Source organism: Archocentrus centrarchus, chromosome 7 (genome assembly GCF_007364275.1).
Source record: "Archocentrus centrarchus isolate MPI-CPG fArcCen1 chromosome 7, fArcCen1, whole genome shotgun sequence".
NCBI classification, from domain to species: Eukaryota; Metazoa; Chordata; class Actinopteri; order Cichliformes; family Cichlidae; genus Archocentrus; species Archocentrus centrarchus.
The window spans coordinates 27,504,024-27,530,255 of NC_044352.1; the positions used below are offsets into that span (position 1 = coordinate 27,504,024).

At 40.7% G+C, this 26,232-nt stretch overlaps 1 protein-coding gene across 1 annotated transcript in view; it reads right to left on the reverse strand.

Moving 5' to 3' along the window:
* The window catches only part of ajap1 (adherens junctions associated protein 1), a 51,253-nt gene extending 26,783 nt beyond the window's left edge, over positions 1-24,470 (reverse strand). The window contains exon 1 of the mRNA XM_030734549.1: positions 23,815-24,470. Within this exon, the coding sequence (XP_030590409.1) occupies positions 23,815-23,843 (29 nt within the window). The 5' untranslated portion in view covers positions 23,844-24,470. The remainder of the gene's footprint in view (positions 1-23,814) is intronic.
* Positions 24,471-26,232: the final 1,762 nt, after the last annotated feature.

Sequence of the window (26,232 nt, forward strand, 5' to 3'; positions counted from 1 at the left end):
ACAGAGAGACAGACAACCATTCACCCTCACAGTCAATCATCCAGTTAACCTGACCCCACTAACTGCATGCCTTTGGACTCAATTTACAGATGCAATTTCCTACTTACTCTCCATCTCATTCTATATGACTACTGATGCAGCACTAACATGCTGACAAGATGTTAAGTAGATGGTGTTTAAAAACATAGGTGGTAACGGCAATTTTCACAGTTCACCCATTAAACGTAGTGCTGTCAGCTGCCTCGTTATAATTACCACGCCTAAAATACTAGTGTCCAGCAAATTTACTTAATCATTCTTAATTACTTTGAGTAAGGAGGAGAGCATTATACACTAAGGATATGTCTGCTCCAGACCAAAATGCTTCAACCTGCAGAAAATCCAAAGCTCACGCAATAGCAATTAAGAGTATCTGTAAGAAGTAAAGGATAAACTGATGTAATTAACACCAAAGCACATGGTAGACTTCACAGTTTTATGAATTAGTCTATTTTGACAATTTTAAAGTAAGAAGCTAAACCATAACTATTTTTAAAAATGTTATCAGTGATGTCTTATATAAGGTACATATTATAATTTATTCTAAATTGGTAATTTAAGCAGCATTAATTGCCTTTAATTCACTAATATGTCAACATATTTCCACTCGCCTTTCATTCACATATTTTCCACACTATAAAAGCAATGTGCTGATCTTGGTGTTGGATTAGACGCAAAAGAAAAAAGCTACAGTGAGAACAACGCACGCTACACATAAATTGTCTTCAATTGATGTTGTCTAAGAACAGCATTTTCATAATTTCAAGACTGCTAATACACTTTGACATCCTGCATAATGAAAATATAATCTAGAAGTTTACCGCACAGATGGCAGAATAATTGCAGTTTTCACAGCATGAACATACCAGATTGCTTTCTGGTTGGATTGTGTGTTCTGGTGTCCTATTTTATGAGCACATGCTCATCCTACTGTCAACGCTAACTTCAGAATATAGGTAAGCCCTACCAATATGGCAGGAAATCCCTTTAGTGGAGCTTGTGGCATCTAATGATTCTGAGCTGCTCACGCCCCTTCTTACAAGTATCACTGTGATTATACATGCAGTCCTTGTACAAGAACTGGCGTATCTGAGGAGGAGCTCATGCACATGTTTATCGGAGGACTAGGTAAAGTTGACTGCAAGAGACTTTATATGCATTATTCAGGCGGTATTCAGTGACCCTACAGGATACTTTTTAGTCCTGAATCTCAGTATGCCCGGACCATTTTGAACCCAGACATACAGGGAATGAAATTGCTTTGTGAAGTTACAGAGCGAACCGTTAATTAGCATGTCTGCTGGCCTGGAGGACTCAGGTTTGAAGGTCAGCTAAAGACTTGCCGGAATGATGATTTTAACCAAGACTTGACAGACCAGCAGATGAAGAGGTAACTTGGCCTTCTGTTTGCAGATGTATCAGGCCAACAAAATTGCTGTGCATAGCACGTACACAACATTCCAGGAGTTTCTACCATTATGTTACACACAAAGCACAACACGTTTCGTAAACCACCATATTTGCTGTTATCCTTCACTGCTTCTTGCACCCATTGATCCAGCAACCATGATGATGCCTGCTACTGTAAATCTATAGGCCCTTAATTACACTAAAATACAAGAGCTGGAAGAAACACGTGCGTGTGTGTGTGTGTGTTTGCGTGCGTGCGGTGGTGTGTGTGTGTGCACGTGTTTCCAGCCTCTGCCGTCCTTAACCAAACTCGAAGTGATGTGGGATTTCAGCAGAAGGTGATGTAACAGTGTAAGATGTGATATTTCAGAAGAAATATATTTAGATTACCAAATATGAAAAAGCGCTGGAGGAAGGTTCACCAAGCTTGACTCCTCTCTCTGCTTGGTGCCAGTTTAAGCTGTACTATATTCAGTAAATCTACTTCCAACTTATTCTGCAGCTTTTTACAAATGCCACTGTCAGGAGGGTGAGGATTAGTCTTTGACAGGCACTCCAAATTAAACACATGATCTATATGCTCAGAAATCACACACAGTCTGCCACACAGTGTCATTTTATCAAAAATATCTTTGGCCTATTATTCGAGGGCCTACTGCATTTTATAACGAGCCACACATAAAACATTAAAATCACAAATATGTTTACGACATGCAAAGGCCAAACTGAAGACTCTGCCAGCAGAATTTCAGCACACAGCATAACTGTCTCACTACTGCTGGAACTAAACTGATGTTTTGTTTTTCTTTTTTTTTTTTAATTTTCTGTCACCTTCTTCTTCAAAAGCCAATGCCGTGCTGTTGCGCAAACAGGAAAACGTTACAGTGAGTAATCCATTGCGTACAGCACTTAATACCATTTACCTGGCCTTGAAACTGGAAACCTCGCTTAACCAACATAATACCATCAAAAGACCAAAATGAATGAAGAGTAGCCTTTGAAGTCTGTGAAAAAGTTCGCAGCATAATCCTGAATCAAATGCTTGAGCAAAGGGTGAGAGCGGTTAATAAAAGAAGGCCATTCATACAGGCTATTACGCCTTGAAGACACACAGTGTATATCCCACATGTCACATTGTTGACATGTAAAATGCAACTACTGTGGGTTTGTACTTACTTGTCTGTGACCATTGGTTTTCCAGCCTATTGTTTTTCACGCTTTCATGGTCTGTGAGCAGCGCTTGAGGATTGTTGCTCTCAGCATCAGTGACTAAGGCAGTCTAAATGAAGTAATTGCATTTCCTTTCCTCTCATACATGCATATGTTATGTGGGGCTTAGCTTATGCATCATACAAGAGATGCTTTAATATACCTCAGGTGACAAGAAAATCCTCATCTGTGCTAAACTGAATTTATGCAAACATTAGATTTATGATGCTGTTTAAAACTCTGCTGCACTCTCTGCAACAGTAGTCCTGCATTCTGAGCACTGAAATGCTTCAAAGATCATAAAACCTTTCATTCATCCTACTCAGTCTGAATTCTCTGTTTTTAAATATATTCATTATTTGGTTCTTGCTAAATCAGTCTGAAGTCACACTTTCAAATTCTTTTTATGCTTAAAGCAAAAGTAAATATATATATATATATATATATATATATATATATATATATATATAGCACAAGTATTGGGCCAAGGGAACGCCATGATATGGCAGCCCAAACCACCACTGATCCACCCCCATGCTTCACTCTGGGCATGCAACAGTCTGGGTGGTACGCTTCTTTGGGGCTTCTCCACACTGTAACTCTCCCGGATGTGGGGAAACAGTAAAGGTGGACTCATCAGAGAACAATACATGTTTCACATTGTCCACAGCCCAAGATCTGCGCTCCTTGCACCACTGAAACCGACGTTTGGCATTGGCACGAGTGACCAAAGGTTTGGCTATAGCAGCCCGGCCGTGTATATTGACCCTGTGGAGCTCCCGACGGACAGTTTTGGTGGAAACAGGAGAGTTGAGGTGCACATTTAATTCTGCCGTGATTTGGGCAGCCGTGGTTTTATGTTTTTTGGATACAATCCGGGTTAGCACCCAAACATCCCTTTCAGACAGCTTCCTCTTGCGTCCACAGTTAATCCTACTGGATGTGGTTCGTCCTTCTTGGTGGTATGCTGACATTACCCTGGATACTGTGGCTCTTGATACATCACAAAAACTTGCTGTCTTGGTCACAGATGTGCCAGCAAGATGTGCACAACAATTTGTCCTCTTTTGAACTCTGGTATGTCACCCATAATGTTGTGTGCATTGCAATATTTTGAGCAAAACTGTGCTCTTACCCTGCTAATTGAACCTTCACACTCAGTTTCATTGTCCAACCCCTGTATGTTCTGACTCATAGGCTTGCTTTAAAAATCTAGCAAGTAGTTGCAGATTTTTTTCTTCTTTCAACTCCCTTAAATAGCCACAAGTGAACATAAGAAGAAGGCTAGAGTGAAGAAACTTGGAGGGATTATGAGAAAAGTTTGCCTGTGATCAATTATTTGGTCAAATAATTTTTGTGCCTGAAGACAAACTTCAACAAATTTTTAGAGGTATTTTTATTCTGTTACACAGATATTGAGATTGCCTTGCATTATAATTGCCTTTCATTGTATCAAGTATTACAGAATTGCTACATGTGAATATTAATTACACTGTAAGCCAGTCTGTGCGTGCTCGTGCCTTCAATATGATTTAATGCTCTGCGCGCCATATTTGCAGTATTACTTTGCCATGAGTATTTTTTTCATTTAGAGGCTTTTTGTTTGTTTGTTTTTAAGGATTGCCATGCAATGTTAGTTATTAAATAAGTCAAACAACCAGCATCTAAATGAATAATCTAATCTAATGTAACGGTTTTTGGACCGGTTACAAGCACCATTTTATCTCAACGAAGAGGAAACTCATCACATCCTTAAGGCTTGCAACATGTCAAGCATCTTGAAAAAGGCGAGCAGTGCCCAGTGCCTGATGATTCTGCTCTTCCCTAGAAAAGATCAAAGTAGTTGAGTGCTGTGTAGGCTATTATGCACAGCGATTCTGCAAACCATTTGCCAGTGGGACACAGATAAGCAAAGAAACAAAGGGCAGGAAACAGCATCTGTGAATGAGGCCAACTTTAAAGGGTCTTCTGAAGCCTTTTTATAATGCTTCGCAGAGCCTCGATGTTTTAGTAATCATAAGAAGTCAAGCTTAACAGAAAGTGATAAAACAGTTAAGAATACATTGAAGTAATACTAAACACAGACTATTTTAAAAGTCTAAATTTAGAGCCAAATTTCTTCCTTATAGTGTACTTAAATTATCGTCATGAGAGTACAAGCGCCTAATAAAGGATTATCTGACTCTCTGAACTCGTCCTTTTCCCCCTGTTAGGCCCAGTAAAACAAAACTATTATCTCTGGAGCTAATCAGATATTGGCCCTAATTGTCTCTGCACAGTATCTCTGGCCCATTTCTTGGTTCATCATCACACTGTGATCACTTGTGCGAAGTAGGTCTTAATTAGAACTTGTTGGGAGTTTGCAGATCTGAGGCCTCAGCAGATGGGCTTCCCACCTGAGGGAGGTGAAAAAGGCATGCCTTCTTCAATCCTTTCAACCTGGATCCCCAGGCTGCCATCCACAGAAATTTTATCAGCACGGTCTTGACAGCCCTGCCACTGAGTACACATAATTTTCTTGGCTGGCCATTGAAAGGTGTCTTATGAAGGTGACTCCACCTCTGCTGAAAATCTGGGTGGGATGGCAGACGCTATCTGCCAGAGACGATTTAGACTGAACCAGTGGTTTCCTTTTTTTTTTTTTTATAACCTCTCAGTGGGGTTTTTCCTGCCCCGGGAAAGGTGCTCCAATTCAGCCTTTTGTGAACAATCTGAAGAATACAAAAAGTAACAGGTTTTATTCAGCGTAGCACAAGCAGTTTATAGAGTATTTACACGCTGAACTATGGTATTCATGTCTCTCCCACACACTTCTAAAAACAGCACTTGTAAAAAAAAAAAAAAAAAAAAAAAAATGCATATATATCCACTGAGGAAAGGTTCACCAGCTCCAGTTCACAAAGTTTCATGATGCAGTGGGTGGATTTCCCTGTTGGACCAAGCAGGCACAGCGAAAGGTTAAAATGAGACTATGAGCATAAACTGGAGGACAACATCTCATCATCTCAACATCATACTTGTTGTAACTGACTTTTTTGGGGGGGGGGGGGGGGGGGGGGGGGGGGTGGGGGGGGGGGGTATTGTAGTGTTTCCTCAAGACAGAACCCTGGGCAGAGGGAGTCGGTAGTGGTGGTGGTAGGCACTCAATGCGAGGTGCTTTTATACTATTAACTGTATTTAAAAAAAGATTTGTAGGGGATGCAGAAAAGGAACACCTCCCCTGCCATCAGCAGCAGAGCTTTAAGCATTTATACCCTGTAGGAAGCTTTTATTGCACCTACAATTTTGGTCAACTTGAGTAATCTCAATTTATCTTCCCTGAAATGTAACACACACAATAAAAAAGAGAGCAGAGGACAGAGAAACTAGTATAAATGACAGCAACATGCAGCAGAGTCCTACATGCAGCTACAGTGAAGGATGTGAACAGTGCACAGAAATTTAGTAATGAGATATTAGAAATTGTTTTGATTTTTTTTCTTCAGTTTCTACAGGCAGGGGATGCTATTGGCAGAATGGGTTTCTATCTATTTGTTGTTGTTTGAACAAGAAAATGCATACCTTGAATTTCTCAGATTTCATTAAAAAATAAAGGATATAAAATGAAGATGATCCACTGAGCCATCCATCCATTCTCTACCATTTATTTCAGTCCAGTCTAGGTTCTGCTCAGGGTCTCCTCCCAGTTTGACAAGTACTAAGCACCTCACCTAGGAGACATCCAGGAGATATCCTAGCCAGAGTGCATCTCGCTAAGATAACCACCTGATCAGACTCCTTTTGTTGCAGAAGAGCAGCAAAAAAGGAAGTCTAAAAACCTCCTGATTGACTCCTCGCTGTATCTACTGGTTTTTAGATTGAGTGGTAAAAGGCAGAGGCCTTGGAGTTCAGATCCCTGACTGCCCTGATGGGCTTTAGGGACAATGAAAATGAATTATTTCAAAATGTTGTTGCGTAAATTTCAAAGTTTAGTAACTTAATTTTCCATTCAGAATTTCCATTCATCATAGTAGATATTATGCTTACAAACATCTTACTTAAAGTTCCTCTTAGCAACATTAACAGTACTAATAATTTTCCAATCAAAACCTTGATGTAAACCAACATATCCATTAATTACCACATTTAATCAAATAGCAATCACGGCCTTAACTTTACTTCCATTTGCCATTATTGAGCAGCCTGATGCTGGACAACCCAAAAGTGGATAAAGTTGCAGGTACCCAAATCTCACAACCTGAATTGTGGGGGTTGAGACTTTCTTGTGCTCTAATGTTGAGGCCAAGCACCGAGCAAGATATCCATCCATCCAACCATTTTCTTCCACTTATCAAGTTAAAGGTTGCTGGGGGGGTTGGAGCCTATCCCAGCTGTCAGGGGGCGAGAGGTGGGGGTATACCCTGGACATCTATCGCATAGATAGCACAGAGAGACAACCACTCACACTCATTCACAGCTACAGCCAATTTAGAGTCACGAGTTAAACTAACATGCATGTCTTTGGGAGGAAGACAGAGTACCCAGAGAGAACCCATGTAGTCATGAGGGGAACATGCAAACTCAGCTGGCAGTGGATTCAAACTTAGGAGCTTCTTGCTGTGAGGCAATGGTGCTAACCACAACACCATGCTGAAGAGCACACAGTCCAAGTGGTCCTAACAGGACTTCCAGAGAACAATCTGAAAAATAGCACCTGCTCTGAATGGATTCTCGAGTTGAACACGACTTTGGGGGGAGGAAATTGGCTAAATTTATATCAGACATCGACTTTTATGGCTACGTTTTTAATCGCAGTTTGCATTCAGTGACAGATGTTCACCAACATTTGCTTCTCAGTTGTAGTTTATATTCCTTATGTCTGTTTTAAGAAAAAAATGCTTTGCTTGTAAAGGTAAATGTTTTTACCTTTAAGCATTATAAAAAAATAATCTAGTGAAGCTGCCCATTCAAATGTCCTAATGGTAGCATGAATATATGGAATACGCAAATACTGTAATGACTTTGTCTGAAAACCTATTCACTGTTCACCTCTGCTGCAGACCACTGCCAACTGCCTGCCAGTGGCCTTGTTAAATATTCTCTCTGAAAAGGTTTTCTTGTCCTTAACTTTAAAAAATAAAAACTCCCTTTTAGGAATAAACTATAAAGGCACCTCTCTATCCATGATTTATGCTTTGTGTTAAACTGTTGTATCCCAACTACTTTCAGATACTTCAGCTTCTAGGCTAACCTAAACAATAGAACTGAGTGAGACAGACTCTGCTGCTGTTTGCAGCACAATAGAGATTACTCAGCATGTCAAGTTTGTAGACTGTGGCTGTGTTTACAGTGATGACTTATTCAGGTTTAAATGGAGGTAACTGGGGATTTCCTGTTTACATTAAATATATCAATAAAAAGATCTTTGTACACACATTTATTATTCATGGTCTTCCAGTCACTCTCCCAACACTCTTATAATAGCTACTGGAATGTTTTCGGCTTAAAATCTGGTCATTATCAGTCAGTGAATTAATATCTTATGTCTGTGCAATCAGACGTTCATTCTGGTATTCGGTGCTTTAAAATGATTTAAAGCCAAGTTGCCTGAAAAAAATGACACTGCCATGGCTTTCCCGCAGAAGCCTGCAGGGGATTTTTATGTGGATGTTTATATCTTCTTTAAAGTCATAGGCTTTGGGGTAACTATTAAGTCGCTCCAGTAGCCATGTTGCTAGATTGAACAACTTTAAAAGATTATGGATTGAGAATACACCAAACACAGTGGGATGCTTGTGAGCGCTCATACAGTCTGTTTCCATTCATTCAACCTTCCCCAATTCAACCAGCCCCAAGCGCAGCATGTCCACACTGGGGAGAAGATTCTTAAAATAGAGATGGGAGTATATGGACTATGCATCTGAATTACCCTAAGAGAGTGACAGAGATGGAGAAAGAAAGGAGAGGACAGGGAAGGAGCTGTGTGGTAGTCTTACCCCTCTGGGGGTGAAAACTCTCTGATAACATCCAGGCCACAGAACAAGGACATGTCTCCTTTCAGACGACTTACTGTGAAGGCAATGCGCACACTGGATGCACTGAGAAAGCAAGCTGCATCTGACTGCTTTATCAGATTACAACAGTGGCTTATTTAATTAAAAACTGAAATTTGATAAGTCCTATATTTACATGAACATGAGTTTGGCACAGTGATGCTGCACTGTGGCTCAATTCACCCAGAAATCTTTATGTGTTAATGATAACTCGTCGCTAGTTGCCAGGAAATGGCTGCGTGGCAGGGAGAGCAGGACCCAAATGCAGGACTCGGAGGACAGGGAATCAACTTAAAGCTTTTTTTTTTTTTTTTTTTTTTGGTGTAGACTTACAGGGAAAAACACTAAACAGACTGAGCAGGAGCAAGAAATATAAAACTCAGAGATCAAAAGAAAACAACATAAAAGGAGGAGGAAGACTGAGGGCTTAAATACACACAAGGCAATTAGGGAGCGAGGACACACCTGGGGAAAAGAAGGCACAGGTGAACAGAATCTAACTAACGAGATAAGGGGGAAGCAAAACTGAGCACAAGAAACAGGCAAAATAAAACAGGAAGTAACAAACACCAAACAGAGACGGAGGCTTGACAAGACACATAGGAACATAGGAAATGCAGGGAAAAAGAAACTCCAGCATGAATCCAAAATATAATTACAAGAACATAGAAAATTATAATTATGAACTAAGGACAACATAACAAACTCAAACACTGGATACAAGACCCAGGAACCATGACACTGCTATTGTCTTGGTGCATCACCAGCTCTTTTTTTTTTTTTTCCCTCCAATTTAACATGATGTCACTGCTGATCCCAGGAAACAGTATTCCTCTCTTAGTGATCTCAACATGTCTACAGTCACAAAACATCAAACACTCATTAGCCGCACAGATCACTGGTCAGTTATGACTGATAAAAATGTATAACACATACTGTATCAAATGTATCACACTATGCTAACAGACCTAAGGTTTCAGTAGCAAGTAGTAAGAGGATTAATGTCATTTTAGCCACACGATAGAAATCAGAAGTGGATGAAGCCTTTGGGAGCTAAAGTGCTGTTTAATCTTCTCAAAGACTCAATACTGACCTGCAAAACATGAAAAACAATGCAGACACATATTAAATAATTCCATCGCTCTCACACTTACTCTGGGAATCGACTCGCTTTTCCTCCCAAAAACATAAATTTACACTAAATGGAAATGAATGACCCCTCTAGGATTAGTGAGGTAAAACATGTCTTTTGCTTCAACTGCAGCGCACTGAGAAACAAGGGCACAATAACGTTCCCTATTTGCCCTTCCCAGTTCCATTAATTCCAGCATGTAGCTTTAACAGAGTCTGGCCCAGAATAATCACTGTTTTCAAGAGGAGGTCAGCAGAGATGTCCTGTGCAGCTGAAACCGCCTCGAGTTGGGAAGCACTGAACAATTGTACTTAACTACCGCTCTCTTTGTAAAACAAAGGCAATACAGGAAGAGACACTACACAAGATGAAAATTAATTCACCAATACTTTTGAATTGTATTACATACTGTACTTCAGACTTCAGAGTTGTCCCATACTCTGTGAAACTAACAGACATTTTTACATTGCGTTGTACAGTAATGCACATTTCTTGGTTATTTAAAATTTCTGTCACAACTGAGTTAAGGTTAGTTAGCATCTGGCTCCCAAGTGTAGATCAGGAGGCAGCCAGGCGCTGAATCAAACACAATCCAGTCATTAGGAGGAGAATCTGATAACAGTGTCAGGGGAAGGGTCATGGAAAGCATGCCGAAATGAGATGATCTAAATAAAATAATGCAGCATGCTTTTCAAACTAATAACTGTAGAAATGTTTTTTCTGAGTGGCCGTGCATGTCAAAGTGACATCCATATGAATGTGAGGATCAAAGTCTTTCCATCATTCTATCAATACAATCAATGTTACACACGTCACCTGTCAAGGTGAGGTTTTCAAGTGAGAAAAAGGATAAGAAATAGCAGCTGACAATGAGAGACTTTGATGTTGGGTTACGTAACCCGTCTGAATCTCTGGCTGCTCTCACGGCACTCGTCCGAGAATAAATAATATTTCAAAGTTGGAAGGCTCACTGAGTTAATCTAACAATCTTGACAAAGTTTGTTGATTTATGAAAAAAAAAGAAAATGCAGAAAGAAATCTCTGTTCAAAGTCAACAGAATCGGCTGACAAAAACTGTAATGTTACCTTGCAGAACACTGGATTGCTGAAGCACCGCTGCGTGATTCTGTTATTTTAACACGTTTGCTTGTTGCTGTAATAAACCTTTAAAAAAGGGAAGCCAGTGAATAACAAAGACATGCTGACACTTGAGGCAGCAGTGGCCTGCAAAGCCAGCATTCTGTGAGGTAAAATTACTGTTTGTTGATGGAGTCCAGTGGCTTTAGAGGATGATAACACAAGCTTCAGAAATGGTTGTCTGACAACAAGATAGAACACTGAAAATGCTTTAATATAGCTCAAGCTTAATGTAATATTGATTTTTTTTTTAAGTGGGTGCTAAAATGCACACCCACATCAGTACCTTGCTTTGCCTCTATCTCTGGTTGAGGGCATGCCAACTGTAGGTAATATTCTGACTATGGATAAGTACCTCATACAATCCCACTTCAATAAAGCAAAGTAAGTTTGGAGTGAAAACCGTTTACTCAGTTGAGCTGTTATTTTTTTCAAAACTGCAACAGCTCCAGACTGATGATCTGACAGGGTTTAAATATGTCCTGTGATAATTTGTTGCTTCATTTTTGACTGATTAATAAAAGTGCTTGAAACATTTAACACGTTGCTTTTAGCTGGCTTTTTATGTAACACTTGAATCAAATCCTGCGCTCTCCCAGCAGAAGACCCAGCGCAGACAGGCTCACATCAGCAGCAGGTGGAAGACAAGGGAAGGATGATACTTTGCCAGTTTCATGTAAAATTATGAACCTTTTAAATTTTGTTTTGATCCATGTCTGCGGTGAGAGGCTCTTAAACATTTGCATTCCCAGAGCGGGTTTTGTGAATGGTTGGTGGAACTTGACATGCTCATACTCTTCACACATGTGAAGTGCTACTATGCTCATCCATACTGTGATTTCCACTATTCTATATGCATAACATAATATTATGTGTCTGCCCATCCTCTCATTCAGTCGCTCATTCAACAATATAGGTAGATTTATTAGACATATAAAGAAAACAGCAGTTTTAACATCTCTGCTCCATATTTTGTTTGTTTGTTCTGTTAAGTATGCATGCTATTGCTACTGCAACAAATACTCCAGACAATGACTAAGACAACTGGAATTAAGCAGATATCCATCCATCATCCATACAGGATAAGCAGAAGAAAATAGATGGATGGATGGATGGATGGATGGATGGATGGATGGATGGATGGATGGATGGATGGATGGATGGATGGATGATGGGATGGAATGGATGGATGGATGGATTCATGCTATAGACAAAGAGATCTCAGGTGCACACGGACTGCACGTGTCTGTTATTGCAGCTGTGGCAGTGGTCACTGGTTGCTGCTGCTTCTGATGAACGCGTCGACCCAGCATGTGGCAGCCATGTTCAAAAGGAGATATAATGGAAATAAATTGCTGGCCAAGGAAGTGTTTGGATATGCTTGCTGATCCAGAAAGCCCTCTGCTACTCTGTCAGAGTGGGGACAAGCAGTGTCCTGCTGAAACAGCCGCAGGGTGGAGGGCCGCAGCAAGAATGGCACAAGCGCATGTTAGAACACCTCGTCTCAGGACCTTCTGTCCAGTCAGATTTCACCAGGCACAATCAGATCAGAGATGGTGCTCTCATGGACATGCAAGGTTGAAGCAACACCTCAGACAACGCATTCCAGCATCCTGCATGCCGGACAGAGCCAGCCTTGGTCAACTTCAGTCAGTCATGGACAGTATGATGGCACTGATGATAATATTGTGCATACTGTAGTTTGGTAAACAAAATCACCAATCCTGCAACTGACTAGTGGAACCAAAAACTACTCACAGAATGTGTTATTGGTTTTCTAAGAGATTAAAATGATGTGGTAAGAAATGGACTGCAAACAGAGATTAAATCATATTTCATGACACAAAACTTGTGTTTCTTTATTGACTACTTATATACTTTACTGTATGTACGCAGTCTTCTGTAATAGACTGTGTGGTAGGACTATCAAAGTAATCAGTGATATAGGATGTGATGACGTGACGTCTTCCGAGCACGCAGAATAATGTGACCGCTCCAGACACGCCTGACAGAATGTGTCAGCCTCCAGTGACCATTTAGTAAGGGACTAGTGAGGGAGTTACTTCAACAACCTCCAACCAAGCACATACTTGCGAAAATACGCAAGAAAACCAAAGTGGTTGTGCTCCATATGACAGGAAGAGTGAACGGCGAATGGAAATTAGTGATGTGGTTACATGGTGGTAAGCAGGGCTAGTAAAAAGCTCAACCCAAGATACAACACCCCAGGCTCCGGAGGAGTTACAAGGTTCGGTTACTTTAGTTACTGTTAAACTAAAGCGTTATACAGTTATGTTATACTTAACTTAAAATTTCCAGGAAAAACACTACCTAGGCTACCTTTGTGCTTAATCCGGTGTCCCTGTATATATGACACAAAGCAATGCCACTAGTATTGCAATATATTTATGCTGCTGCTGGCACCTCTTATGGCAATAGAGTCACACTTTGAATCAGTTAATCGGTCATCAATGAGCTCATTAGAAAAGAAGTATGGATGACACCCTTCATTTTGTTCATATTAATACAAGCTGCAATCTTTTTATTTTTTCTGTATCATCATAAATACCAGCATTCACAAAATTCCTGGAAATATCATGATATAATTTTGAGGCTGTACCCTACTGTGTACTCTATGCAAATAGGCTTGAGAACTAGAATGTATGGAAGCAGACATTTAATGTGCATGAATAATCTGATGCAGACTAAATATATTCAGACAGGTTTAATTTTGAACTGCTGCTTCATCATCTGTGTGCATGTGGGGTGGGAAGCGGATGATAGGAGCTGCAGACCTTTGGGACATTAGATTATAGAACAAAAGCGAGGCTCTTATTTTGGCCGTGCTCGCACGGTGCAAAACTCTCAGGGGGGGGAGTGAGGGGAATATGTGGGAGCTTCACTTCAACAAGGTCCAGAAACACACTTACTCAAATACACTCTCTGACCACTCTGCTGCCCTCAATACACCTGGTCTCTCAGGCCTTCTCCCCCTCTTACACGGTTTTCTCCACACTCTGGGGACAACAAATGAATTCCATCTTGGTGGAATCAGAGCAGCGCTGCCTTTTTGAAAGAAAGAAATCTGCAGTTATGGCATAAATAAAAACACCTTATTTTTTCCCAGCTATTTGCTTTCGTCTTCCTATCCATTTACCCGCAGAGCTGACCTATAGTAACAGGTTAATAGTTAATGTGCTTCTGCTACTGATCCCACAAAGCCTGCTTTTTGGCATCAAACCGAGTCATACTGCTTTTAAATCTGCATCTGTTATTTTAATAAGCACATACTGGCATGTTGTTCAGTCTGCCATGTTTGGTCCAGACTCAATTTTCTTTATAACCATTTGATAAATTTAGATTGGTAGATAAAGGATTGTGGAGGATGAATTCTACTGATGTTAGAACTCATTAATGTAGCTCGCTTATCTTATCATTCTATAAACAAAATGAAGGATTCTGTCAATGCAAAGCTGATTTTGCAGCTGAATTTCACCTTGTGTAACATAAATCAAATGCAATGGTCTCAATAATGGTAATATTCTCCTACGTGCTCTTCATGAAATCTGGGGTTATGGGGCCATCAGTAATGAAAATACAAAGTCATTAGCCACTAAAATATTTGTGTTAAATCACTGCAACTAAGTGTTATTCACAGCAGTTATTCATAGCCACGGTATTATATGAACCTACCCTGATCTCAGCTCAGTACATTGATCACTTAAACCTGACAGGCAGATCAGAGCTAGAGTCTGGTGTAATCTATAGTCCTTTTCAGACATGGGTTACTATAATACTGCTGATACTATATAACACTGGCTTCATCAGTCTGTGAAAGTGGGCTTTCTTTTATATTAATGTTGCCCATGACAGGCATACCCCTGATAAGACAGAGAGAGCTACAGTACATGCACAAGTGGTCAGTACAGTGATGTATGTATACTGCGTTAAGTGAGTTTTTTCTTAGTAAAAAATGAGAGAAGAAATTGTTTTCCAGGAAAAACTATTTAATGCATCCTCCAAAACAATTTTATCAAACTGAGCAATTAGCACACATGCAACACACACTACGTGCACACCTGTTCTTTAATGCAACTGCATGCATTTAAGCTTATCCCATTTTTAAAAGTAATGCATAAAGTTACTATGTCTCATCTAGTAAGATTGCCATCGCAGCTTTTATGGACAGGTTCAGATGCAGTGTGATCACTGGAAAGAAAAAGAAGTGCATGTTTGAAAGGGCTTAATGTGTCTCCAGGGAGATAATGCCTAAATTGACTGGAATCATGTCTTGAAAAAGAAATAAAATTCCACACAACAGAGTGTAATCACGCATACAGCCTGAAAGAAACACCAAATTGTCATTTAAGAAAATGTACGACCATTAAAAAGGCCGAACTTCTCCGAGAAATGAATGTATTCATGTGAAAAATATGGCAGGGCCTGCTTTTTCCAGTTCAATAAACACAATAGACCTGTTAATGATAATGCAAATTGAAAATGTCAGAAGGTATACAAAATGCTGAAAGGAGTTCTCGGCGGCTTTGATGAATGGCGCTGCATACTGGATATTTGTGAATTATGAGGCTACATAGCTTGTTCCATTATTCCATTTAAAGCTCATTTTAACTGGCACCTGGCCCACAATCCTGGACACAATGGAAAAATTTTATAGCGCTGAACTTTGGGACATTGTTGAAGTAGCGCTTTAAATTTGAACAAATTCTTCTGTAATGGAAAGCAAAGGACTCACAGGACTTAATATGTGCTAATAAGCAAACGTGTTTCAGAGAAAGAATGACAGTCAGTAATATCAGTAATAATACTAACGTTCTCAAACAGAAAGGCATGCAAAGCGTTAGCAGTCTCTAGAGACAATCAGCCACCTTTCTTATCCACCATAATTCACACAGACAGCATCACATTGTGGCAACAGCCTTCAAAATGGACTATTAGCAGATGCTCTATTGTTTATTTTAATCAGTTCTGCTCACTTTAAGTTTTTTCCTCTGCTTGGCAACTTTTTTTCCCAACATCTATCACATCGATTCAGGGAAAAAGGCCTCCAACGACCTTTTTATTACTGAGGGAAAAATTGGGGGGGGGGGGGGGGGGGGGGGGGGGGGGGGGGGGGGGGGGGGGGGGGTGGGGGGGGGGGGGGGGGGGGTGGGGGGGGGGGGGGGGGGGGGGGGGGGGGGGGGGGGGGGGGGGGTGGGGGGTGGGGGTTGTGTGGTGTGGGGGGGGGGGGGGGTGTAAAGTCTGTATAGAAAGCTCTAACGTCTGACGAGCATCACGTTTTCTCTTTTTATTTTTCAATCCCACACTTATACTTTGGCAAACACATCAGGCACGGGTCAAAATGCATTACATACAGCTATCAAAATCATAATTGAGCTTCATGCGGCACTTAAAAGTTCATGCTATTTATGTTTATTATTTCACTCTTAATAACTGTAGTTTATTCGCTGTTGCAGGGTCTTTTATTGATTGGTTTTTTTCATGCTTGTAGGTTTATTTTGTTAGTTTGTGCATTTACAGGAAGAGCCATCATTTTTAGACAAAAACTTTTTTTTGTAGTTTTGCCTCTACACCACCACAGTAGAATTTAAATCAAACAATCAAGATGTGATTGATGTTCAGAGTTGCAGCTTTAATTCAAAGAGTTTTCCAAAAATGCACCAAGTGTTTAGGATTACAGCTATTTTACACTAGTCCTAGTTCAAAATTAATTGGCAGACTGACAGACAAGCAATTTCATGGTCAGGTCTGTTCCCTGTTCTCTTGTTATTTCATGATAAAAAAGTTGATTCAATGTGTTGAATTTGTATTTATAGCTTATAGAGTGGCCAAATCAACAACCTGGTTTGTTCTTTAAAGAAGGAATGCACTGGGCAGCTCAGCCAACACCTGAAAGACCTGAAAGACCACAGGAGACAACTAAAGCTCATGATGACAGAATTATTTCCTTGGCTAAGAAAAACAGCCAACTCAGTTGAAACTACAGATGGTGCAAACCACTGGTTACACTCAAGAACAGGAAGGCCAGATCAGACTTCTAGATCAGCCAGTAAACATCTAAAGGAGCCTGCAGAGTTCTTAAACAAAAAATCTGATGAAACCAAGATTGACTTTACCAGAATGACAGGAAGAGAAACAGCTCAAGATCCAAAGCATACCACATTATTTGTCAAACATGGTGGAGGCCATGTTATGGCATGGGCAGTATGGCTGCCAGTGGAACTGGATCATTAGTGCTTGCTGATGATGTAGCTGCTGATAGAAGCAGCAGGATGAATTGTGAAGTGTACAGGGCTGTACTCTCTGCTCAGACTCAGCCACACGCTGCAAAACTGATCAGATCACAGTGCAAATCGAGTCTGTCACGGCAAAGAAACCTGAAACCTGATATCAACCCAACAGCGCATGCTTTTCACTTAATATAAAACTGAAGGCAGAGAGGCTTCAGGCAGCCACTGAAAGCAAAGATATTTCATCCAAGTAATAAAAACAATCCTTATATTTAAAAATGTGTAAGTTTGTTCAATTTAATTTACAGCCTCAGAAATGAGTGACTATGTATGAAAATGGCTACAATTCATACGCATTAATTTGCTGAAAGGGAACCAGATCCTCGATGACCCAGTCACCAGCACGTGAGAGGGTGGAAAGAATAAGCTCTATCAAGCTTTCAAATAATTGACATTATAAATATCAGCAATTTTTTGTGTGTTTCAGAATTAAAGCAAAATCCACACCCACGATAACAGTTGTGTTATTTAGCCATTTATTTTTGAAGAAACAGTACAAAATTATGGAAGAAGAACATCAGTTTCTTTTGTATATATGTGATTAATTGTGACTGGCGGGGGTTGGGGGCTGGGTACAGTTTTATGTTGCACTTGATTTTTGCAGCAGCAGGTACCTGCTGTAGTGCTAATCACTAATTGTGGCCATGGAACAGACAGAACAGCAGGACTGCCACAAAAGGATAAAGGAGGAGACACTGGGAAATGTATTTCCAATTTCCATCATGAAGAGAAAGTAACATGGATACAAACCAGAAGGAGAGCACCAATTTACAGTTGGTTTCATGTGAATGATTTAGACTACCTTAATTATTTCACCAATATCAGCTGAACTGTAAAACAGTGAAATCCTGAATATAATAATAATACATCTTTATATATTACATACGTGACACAGTAAATTGTTGCCATAAGTCACTCTATTCATACTTACTGAGCTCATTCATACTTGACTCAGTCTGAATTCACAGAGCTCACATTCAAGTGAAATGAATGGACCTCAACAATGTTTTCACAGTAAACTATGAAGCAGCTTTCTGATATAATTATGACATCATTTATCCTCTAACAATTTATTCTTTTAACCCCCCACCCCCACCCCTGCCTTCCCCACTTTAGCTTTAACTTAAACTGTTGAGAATCTGACCGTGGTTGTTGGTTGCTGTTTGCATTTCAATTGCAGAGGTATTTGCATTCATCCAGAAGACCTGAGGGGTTCATCCTCCGTCCACTTAAGAAGAGCTGCGATACCTCTGAGTCTGTATTTGCAGCCTGTTGAATATGCAATCCGCGCCTTTGTTGGAAGTGAAAAGGCCTGTGTGCTCAAGCTCTCAGACTAAGTGATGGGGCAAATATAACCCAGCATGTACACACACACGCACACACGCTAGCATACCTACGTGCAAATGGTTCTGTAGTAGCAAGCACAATTGCCAAGATACACAGGAACCAAATCACTTATTCCCACTATGTTGTGTTTCTAATTTGTTGACTGTGGTGGCTAAATCCTCCTAGATACCACTCCAACCAAGCAACATGCCTCTGGTATCAAATGAATGTGATTAGCATTGAGACTTGCCAGATGTTTACAATCCCTGCTGACATATCCCACTGATCAGCAACAAAAGAAAAAAGGCATATCACTCAAGTATTCTGCTTTAAGGCAGGTCATGCAAATGGTTTCCCTTTCACAATGACCCAGATTTCATCTTGACTCTGAAACTAAAATGTTTAGTTCTGTTCTCAGATTATTAGAAATGCATAGCGATTGCCTTAGTTATTGATATTAACCATACCTTCCCATGTAACCTGTAATACATGAGCTTCTTTTTTTTCCAGAGCAGTTTGAACATCAAATCGAAAGGTCAGAAACACTGGTAGGAATCATCTGTGTAGATGCACAAACTTCTGTTGTGACCTTTTACTTTGGACGATGCCCGCACGCTTCAACGCAGCCCTTATTTTTTTTCCGCCGTACTTCCAAGATAAATTTCACCTCTTAACATCTTCTCATCATGAATCAAAATCTACTGTTATAATTATCTCTACATGCTCGCTGTGATTTAATTTATTTATATTTTAAGGAATCTCGGCAGCATGTGGTTGTGTTTGCTCTGAAAAATAAAGGCTCTGAGGTGTAGGAGTTAAGCTGTCTTCAGTAGATATCCAGTATTAGGGAGATAAATACCACAGTTGGCTTTCCAAAGAGTTCCAGAGATTTATGGATTGCCTCGGTGCAGCAGGCCTCTGGGAGGCAAATATTGTATGAAAACTTCCAAATGTTTTGGTAGTGCGCAACGCGCACACACATATGCACACAAATAGACTGCATCCATGCCTGAAAGGCTGAACTGCAGCAGCTGCTACTATGGCTGTAGTGTAAGAAACATTGCTGCATCGCTGAGGTCAGAACATAATTCATGGAGGAAAACAAACAAAAGAGAAAATGGGTGGGGCAGAGTGTATGTACGTATGTGTGTGGTTAGAGGGGGTCTAAGACGCTACAGCCAAGAGTGTTGCATCATCCCATTAATTACTCCCACTGCACAATGTCCTGCAGTACAGTGTACATGACCTACATGCTCAGAAAGATAAAGCAGGACTGTAAAGAAATATGGGGGGAAAAAAACAGGCCAGTGCTCCAATCACATCAGCCCTTTGCTGTCAAATTTTTTTTGTGTCTTGTGCCAAACTTGACAGCAATTACCACTAAATAGGTGAGCACAAAATAAAGCAGGTAGCAGTTTGGGATTTTGGTGGTGGAGAAGGGTAGAAAATGGCCCAGTGAGAGGCGGCCCCAGCGCCTGGAGAAGGCCAGTTAGTGGGAAGGGCCATGATGGATAAATCTGATCCTTTGTAGAGGCAGTATTGATCCAGCAAAAGCTCACTACATGAATCAAGTATGAGTTCTGTGCTGTTAGTTCCCTTACTCTGTGGATAGTTGTGCTCTAGTGTAACTCGCACACTTTTTTTTTCATGTAGCGCAAGCTGGACAAGCGGGTCATTAAACCCAATCAGGTTGAAGGCTGCTGCCAATAAATTGGGAACACAGACTCTAAATTCATGAGATCTGAATATGGAGATTTTATTCTGAGAAGGTTTACTGTCCCGCGACGGTTCCACAGAGTGTTCAGTCCTAAATGAAAAGACCACTTCCTCTTCATGCTATTGATTTTTTTTTTTTTAAGCAGTACATAAATTTGAGTATTTTAGTTTTCAGTTAAAAAAAAGTACTTAATGAGCTAAAGTCCAAGCTTGTCATTTTAAATATTCAGTATGCACTCGTGTCACAGTAGGAAACTAAACCACAGCAGCAGTTATGGTCCTTTGACTCCTCTCTGCTAATTGCTAAGCCAGTCGGTGGCAGGTCAAGGTTTATGTTTCACCCGTGTCCTTCAACAACAACAAACTAGTTTCTCTCTTGTTTTCTTTCTTCGGGGTATTTCCAGATGCTCAGATTGACGGCAGCCATGTCTTCTTTGTCTTTCACGTGATTACAACAGGGAACAACCTGTACCGGTCCGTCTGGATGCGACAGATTCATGCTGAGCGCAGGGTGCTAATGGCACACATGCAGACACACTCTCGCATGCACACAGACACACACACGCCTCCAGAGGATAGGATCTCCGAGAAGCAACACAGCCTATTTCACTGCAAATTAGGTTAATCACGCTCCAGAGAGGCCCAGTTAATAACCCTCATAGAGGCTATTAAGATGGCACCTAAATCATAGGAATATCTGAATATCTGATGGCCCCTAACACAGTAATGCCATGTTTAGCCTGGGAGTTCTTAGCAGGGCTAGCTAAGAGGACCGTGGCTTGTCATATAACCAGCTGCAGACTGATGATGCTGTACAATTGTTTCTCACTGGGAAAGAAAAAAAACACCTCATTGCAGAGTATAATACATTAGAAACCCTTCTCATTAAGCCAGTGATATTAATCAGAATTAGACTATTATAACAGTTTTCTCTTTCACCCAGGATTAACTCACAGAATACCAAGCAAATTATCATCAGGTATATCAATATTAGGCAGCTCACAGCTCATTAAAACCACTCTCTCTTTTGTAGTGTGCATTCTAATCACCAATTTTTTAAATTCGCTCAATGGATCACCATTCCTTTTCAAAGATTTACACAGCAAAAGTTAAACATATAAAGACGCAGCCACATATGCTTTACAATCCTCCTGCAGGCAAGTGAAACAGACAAATAAAGCCTTCATAAAAGGCAACCGGTGTCTCAGTCAGTAACGCTTTTTACTGCCGCAGTGTGCCGAGGCCTGATAGCATCTCTGGTGCTTCAGTTGTACGAGAGCTCACCATGGGGGACCTAAAACTGTGTGACATCCATGAAAGACTGAGCCTGGAGATGCCGAGTATGCGAGAGCTGAATCCCCCGCTGGTGAACCCTCAAGCCAGAAGCTCTCCGGTTCAAGCTTGTTAAAACTCTGTGCAATTACCGGCATTTACTTTGACTGGAAGATTTCACATGTCACATGCAGTGAAGCATGTTGGTGGTCTGCATCCACCTATCAGCGCTCATTTTCGTCCATTTGCGAGAAAAACGGAATGCACACTAACAAACAGCTGGTTTACAATTTGCTTCGGGTGGCCACTTTAAACGACTAAATTTTGTGACACGACAATTACAGTTTGTTCCCATTTTATCATCACATCTTTACAGTCTACTAATAAGTCTATAAATAATGGTGATAATCACCATCACCCAGTCTTAGCCCACAGGCTGTCTTAATGAGGTGGTTTGCCCAGAATGATGAGTAACTGCTGCAGTCATCTTCAAAAGCCTTGGTTTTAAATTGTATCTTTATCTCTCCATCAGTCCTTTTTCTCCTGGTCTGCTAAAGCCAGCGCCATTGCATTTACCCCACATATTTACTTTCTGTAGGTGGTTTGTTCTTTGTCTGTTCCAACAGGTACAGTGGCTTTCTCTGTACACACTCACAGTTCATCCTTCCTTTATTCCAAACAAAGGAAAACAAATATTTGCACCACCCATACTGCAAGGAAAGAAAATCACCCCAGTAAAGCCCCACCACCGAGTGCTGCCGTCACTATATGATAATCAACAACAGCAATGCAAGACTTTAGACAGTGGTGGGGTTTCTTCTCATGCTCAGAGCAAATCCGGGTAACTTGAAGACTTCAGCTAAAGCTAATTCAATATCAGCATTTTATTACTTTTAATGAGTTTTGTTTATCGGGATTTCATTTACTCAAGGATGACATACATTTCAAATTAAGGTTATTATCAGGAAAATGGACAGACTTTAAAAAAGCAGGGTAAATTACTTCAGTCCAAAACATCAGTTGCAGTTTATCCAACTTCCCATTTCAACATTCCACACTGTGGGAGCAAGCGACCAGGAAATTCCTGATGATGGAAATTGGCTCCTCTGTGCCTAAAGACATGACATTTCATTTCATCATCTCGCACAACTGATCTGTCTAAGACGTGTATTGCCATTACCCTGCGAGGTCATCCCTAAGATGTACAGCGTGTGTCATGCATAACAAAAGTATGGCTGGGAGTGGGCAGGGATATGAGCTACCAGTGGGAATGAGATCCAGCAGGTGGTAAGAATGCAGCCTTGGTCTCATTTCACTGTGTGTCATTACCTATAAACCTATTTTGGGGCAAATGAATGATCTCATTTATAGCTTTTGTTGAGACTTCCTAACTAATTGGAGTGAGAAGCCTACTTTCCTTTGCTTTGATTTAGGGACATAGTTATATTTACCAGAAAAAAACTGTTCTGACTAAAGACCCTTTATTTTAGTCTAAAAAGATGGGGGCAGAGTTGGCCAATGTGATCAAGCTGACCTCTGCACACAGGTATTGTGTATCCCCTCCTTGTACTTGTATACGCACTGATTAGTACACCAAGTACTTTAATATTTTGGGTATAGTTGGGTTCTCAGCTTTATTTAATTTTACTCATTTTACCTCCACCTTCGCATGCTAATTACCGCGTTAATTGCATGTTGAGCTCGCCCGCATGTGTTTATTCTCACAAGTGGGGAGGAGTTGACAGACCTAACCTTGAGGCTGTGCACGCGCGTGCGTCTGCACACGTGTTGTTTTGAGCACGCGCCTGTCTCTGTGAATGTATGTGCGTCGCTTGCGCCGTACTGTTGGCGACCCCCAGCGTACAGGATGTGAAATTTTCCCATCTTTTTCCATCCATCCATTTAATCACAAATCATATCTACAGAAAGCCTTTGTCTTATTCCTTATTGACAACGATAAAATAGCAAACATATGTTTTATGTATATAAGTCTGATACAACGGCACCTACAACTGCGCGTTTTTCGCAGTCCTATTGATATATGTAATTCGTTCATCAATTCCAGCAGACTCCAATAACTTGCAGTGGCGTAGATTTAAAAAACTGAGACATGCTGCCGAAGAGAAATGAGAAACAACACAAAACAACAGCCTACATTTTTTTTGGATCCTTCAAGAATTTACCAAGTACAAAGTAATCACCATGGCACTGAATAAAATTATTTGTTCCTTACCTGCGCGCAACACTCCGTTTTATCCACATTTTTTTTTCTCGACTGTCGAAACCGACTCAGTCCTCCAGGTATCCTCCCATTTGGATGGGTTTTCCACCAAAGACGACAATTGCTGATACAAAAGAAAACACTCAAGTTACGGACCTTACTCCAGCTGTCAGCGCAAACATCATTTAAGCCATATCCTTCTGCGTTGCGCACATCAAATTCCTCCAAAAAAAAAAAAGAAAGGAAAAAAAAAAAGAAAGAAAAAAAAAATTCGCTGCCAAAATCCCACTAAAAATACCACAACAATAATCAGGTCTCTTTGAAGTTGTTCGTCAGTTCTTCAGTTGGCGATGATTTGCTCTTCCTCCTCGCCAGTCAAAAGGAGAGGGGTAGGCGCGTGCAGGCGGACAGGTGAGCGGGAAACCAAAAGAGGTACCCTCAAACTTTGCCTTCACGCAGACCTCTCATTTTAGCCGCCCCGGCAGGAAAGGCAAAGATGCGAGATGCGGAGAGCCAAAACAGGGCATGTAGTCGGCGTCCTCATTGCTGAAATGACGCCGTCACTTCTCCTACATTGCTGAACGACAGATGAACGTCCAAAAAATTGGGGGCGGAAGATGAGAATGATCAGTTATCTGAAGCAGGGAGGATTCAAGTCACCAGTGGCAGGGGGTCCTCATTATCTACTGACATCTCTGGAGGTTTTGAGGGTTGCGCCGGGGTTAGGCAAAGTAAAAAATAATAATATAAATGTAAAAAAAAAATAAAAATAAAAAAAGTGCAACTGAAAAAAGGAAGCGGGGAAGCGGCGAAGGAAAATCCTGGAGGCTGAGGGTTGTTTCAGAGGAGTTAGAGAGAGTGGCTGTGAGAGCTTGTCATTACAGCGGAGAGGAGACCGGTACGTCTCCTCCTGCTGCTCCTCTTCTCTCAGACTGACGAACGATCTGCCTGCTGAGCCCACGCTGCCGTGACGTCATTTTAAAGCCAAATATGTCATGTGCTGGAGTGTCTCACGTCATATGGGTGCACATTCATGGCTGCAAGACTGGATATGACAAGTCCAGCACAGTACACAACTGTGCAGAGCTGTACACTTGGGTTGGGTGACCATACCAGTGAGACTAATGATTTTATTATATTTGAGGAAAAAATGCTGCATTACATATACCCTTTTTATAGCCAGCTAATAGACTGAGTGTGCCAAATAATCTTGTGGCCTGTAATATAACATAATATATCATAAAATAATTTCTAGAGCATAGTACCAGCTTGCTCACAAGCATACAGTTATTCACTGTATCATCTCTCATCATAGACTGTATATATAAGATGGACATAAAAAGGGAGCATATGCATAAATACCTCTAGCTGCAAAAAGAAGTAATCAAGGATATAGGAAAAGCACCCTCTGCTCCTCTAATCTTTGATCTCAGTCAGCGCTTTCCTGATGAGTTCAGGGTCTCAATCGCTTAAAGTCTTAAAGTCTTACTGAGCACAACATGGTGTTCATTTTGAACATCATTTCCCCAGCTGTGTCAGAATGGATATAGCAGGATGTATTTTAGGGCGGGTGTACCTTGTGATTGTTGCCACAAAATGAGCATGCAGTCTGACCCGGTTTTTCGCTCATGCCATAATGAGGATTTCATTGTCCATCCTTCTATCCATTTGTCTATCCATAATTCACAAGAATCTACTCCTTCTGCAGTATTGAGTATTGGGGTGGCTGTAGCTCAGGAGGTAGCGCTAGGAAGGTCGGTGGTTCAATCCCTGGCTGCTCCAATCTGCATGCCAAAGTAGCCTTGGGCAAGATACTGAACCCAAAGTTGTCTTCTGATGTGTTCATTGTAATATGTGTGAATGTTAGACAGAAAGCATTTAGGTGTAGAAAAAAAGTGCCACTGTGAATGGGTGAATGAGGCATGTTGTGTAAAGTGCTTTGAGTGCTCAAGTAGAGTAGAAAAGTGTTATATAAGAACCAGTCCATTTACCATTCTTGATCAGAATGTAATCAAACGTACCCATTGAGTATTCACCCAAATTGTGCTCAAGGTCATGTTTGTTGTTTTCCTGGCACTTTTCCATTTTCATAACACTTGCAACTCCTCTTAGAATATGGCTCAGATTTTATTGAAACTTATTCACAGTGTTTACCTAAAGGATTTTACCCAAATTGTCCTCAAGTTCAAGGTCACACTTGTCATTTTTACAGCAGTAATCTGCGAATTGTGATGAACAGTGAGCCGGATGAGCTACCGTATCATTGATGTTCTGATTTAGTCAGATATGACATCCAGTTTCAAAAAGTCAAAATGCTCGCCTCAAAAACAGAACATTTCAAACCAATAGATGGCGTCATAATAATTACATCCATCTTTTATATACAGTCTTTGGTTAAAGCAGCAAAATATGTCATTGAGATCAGATAAA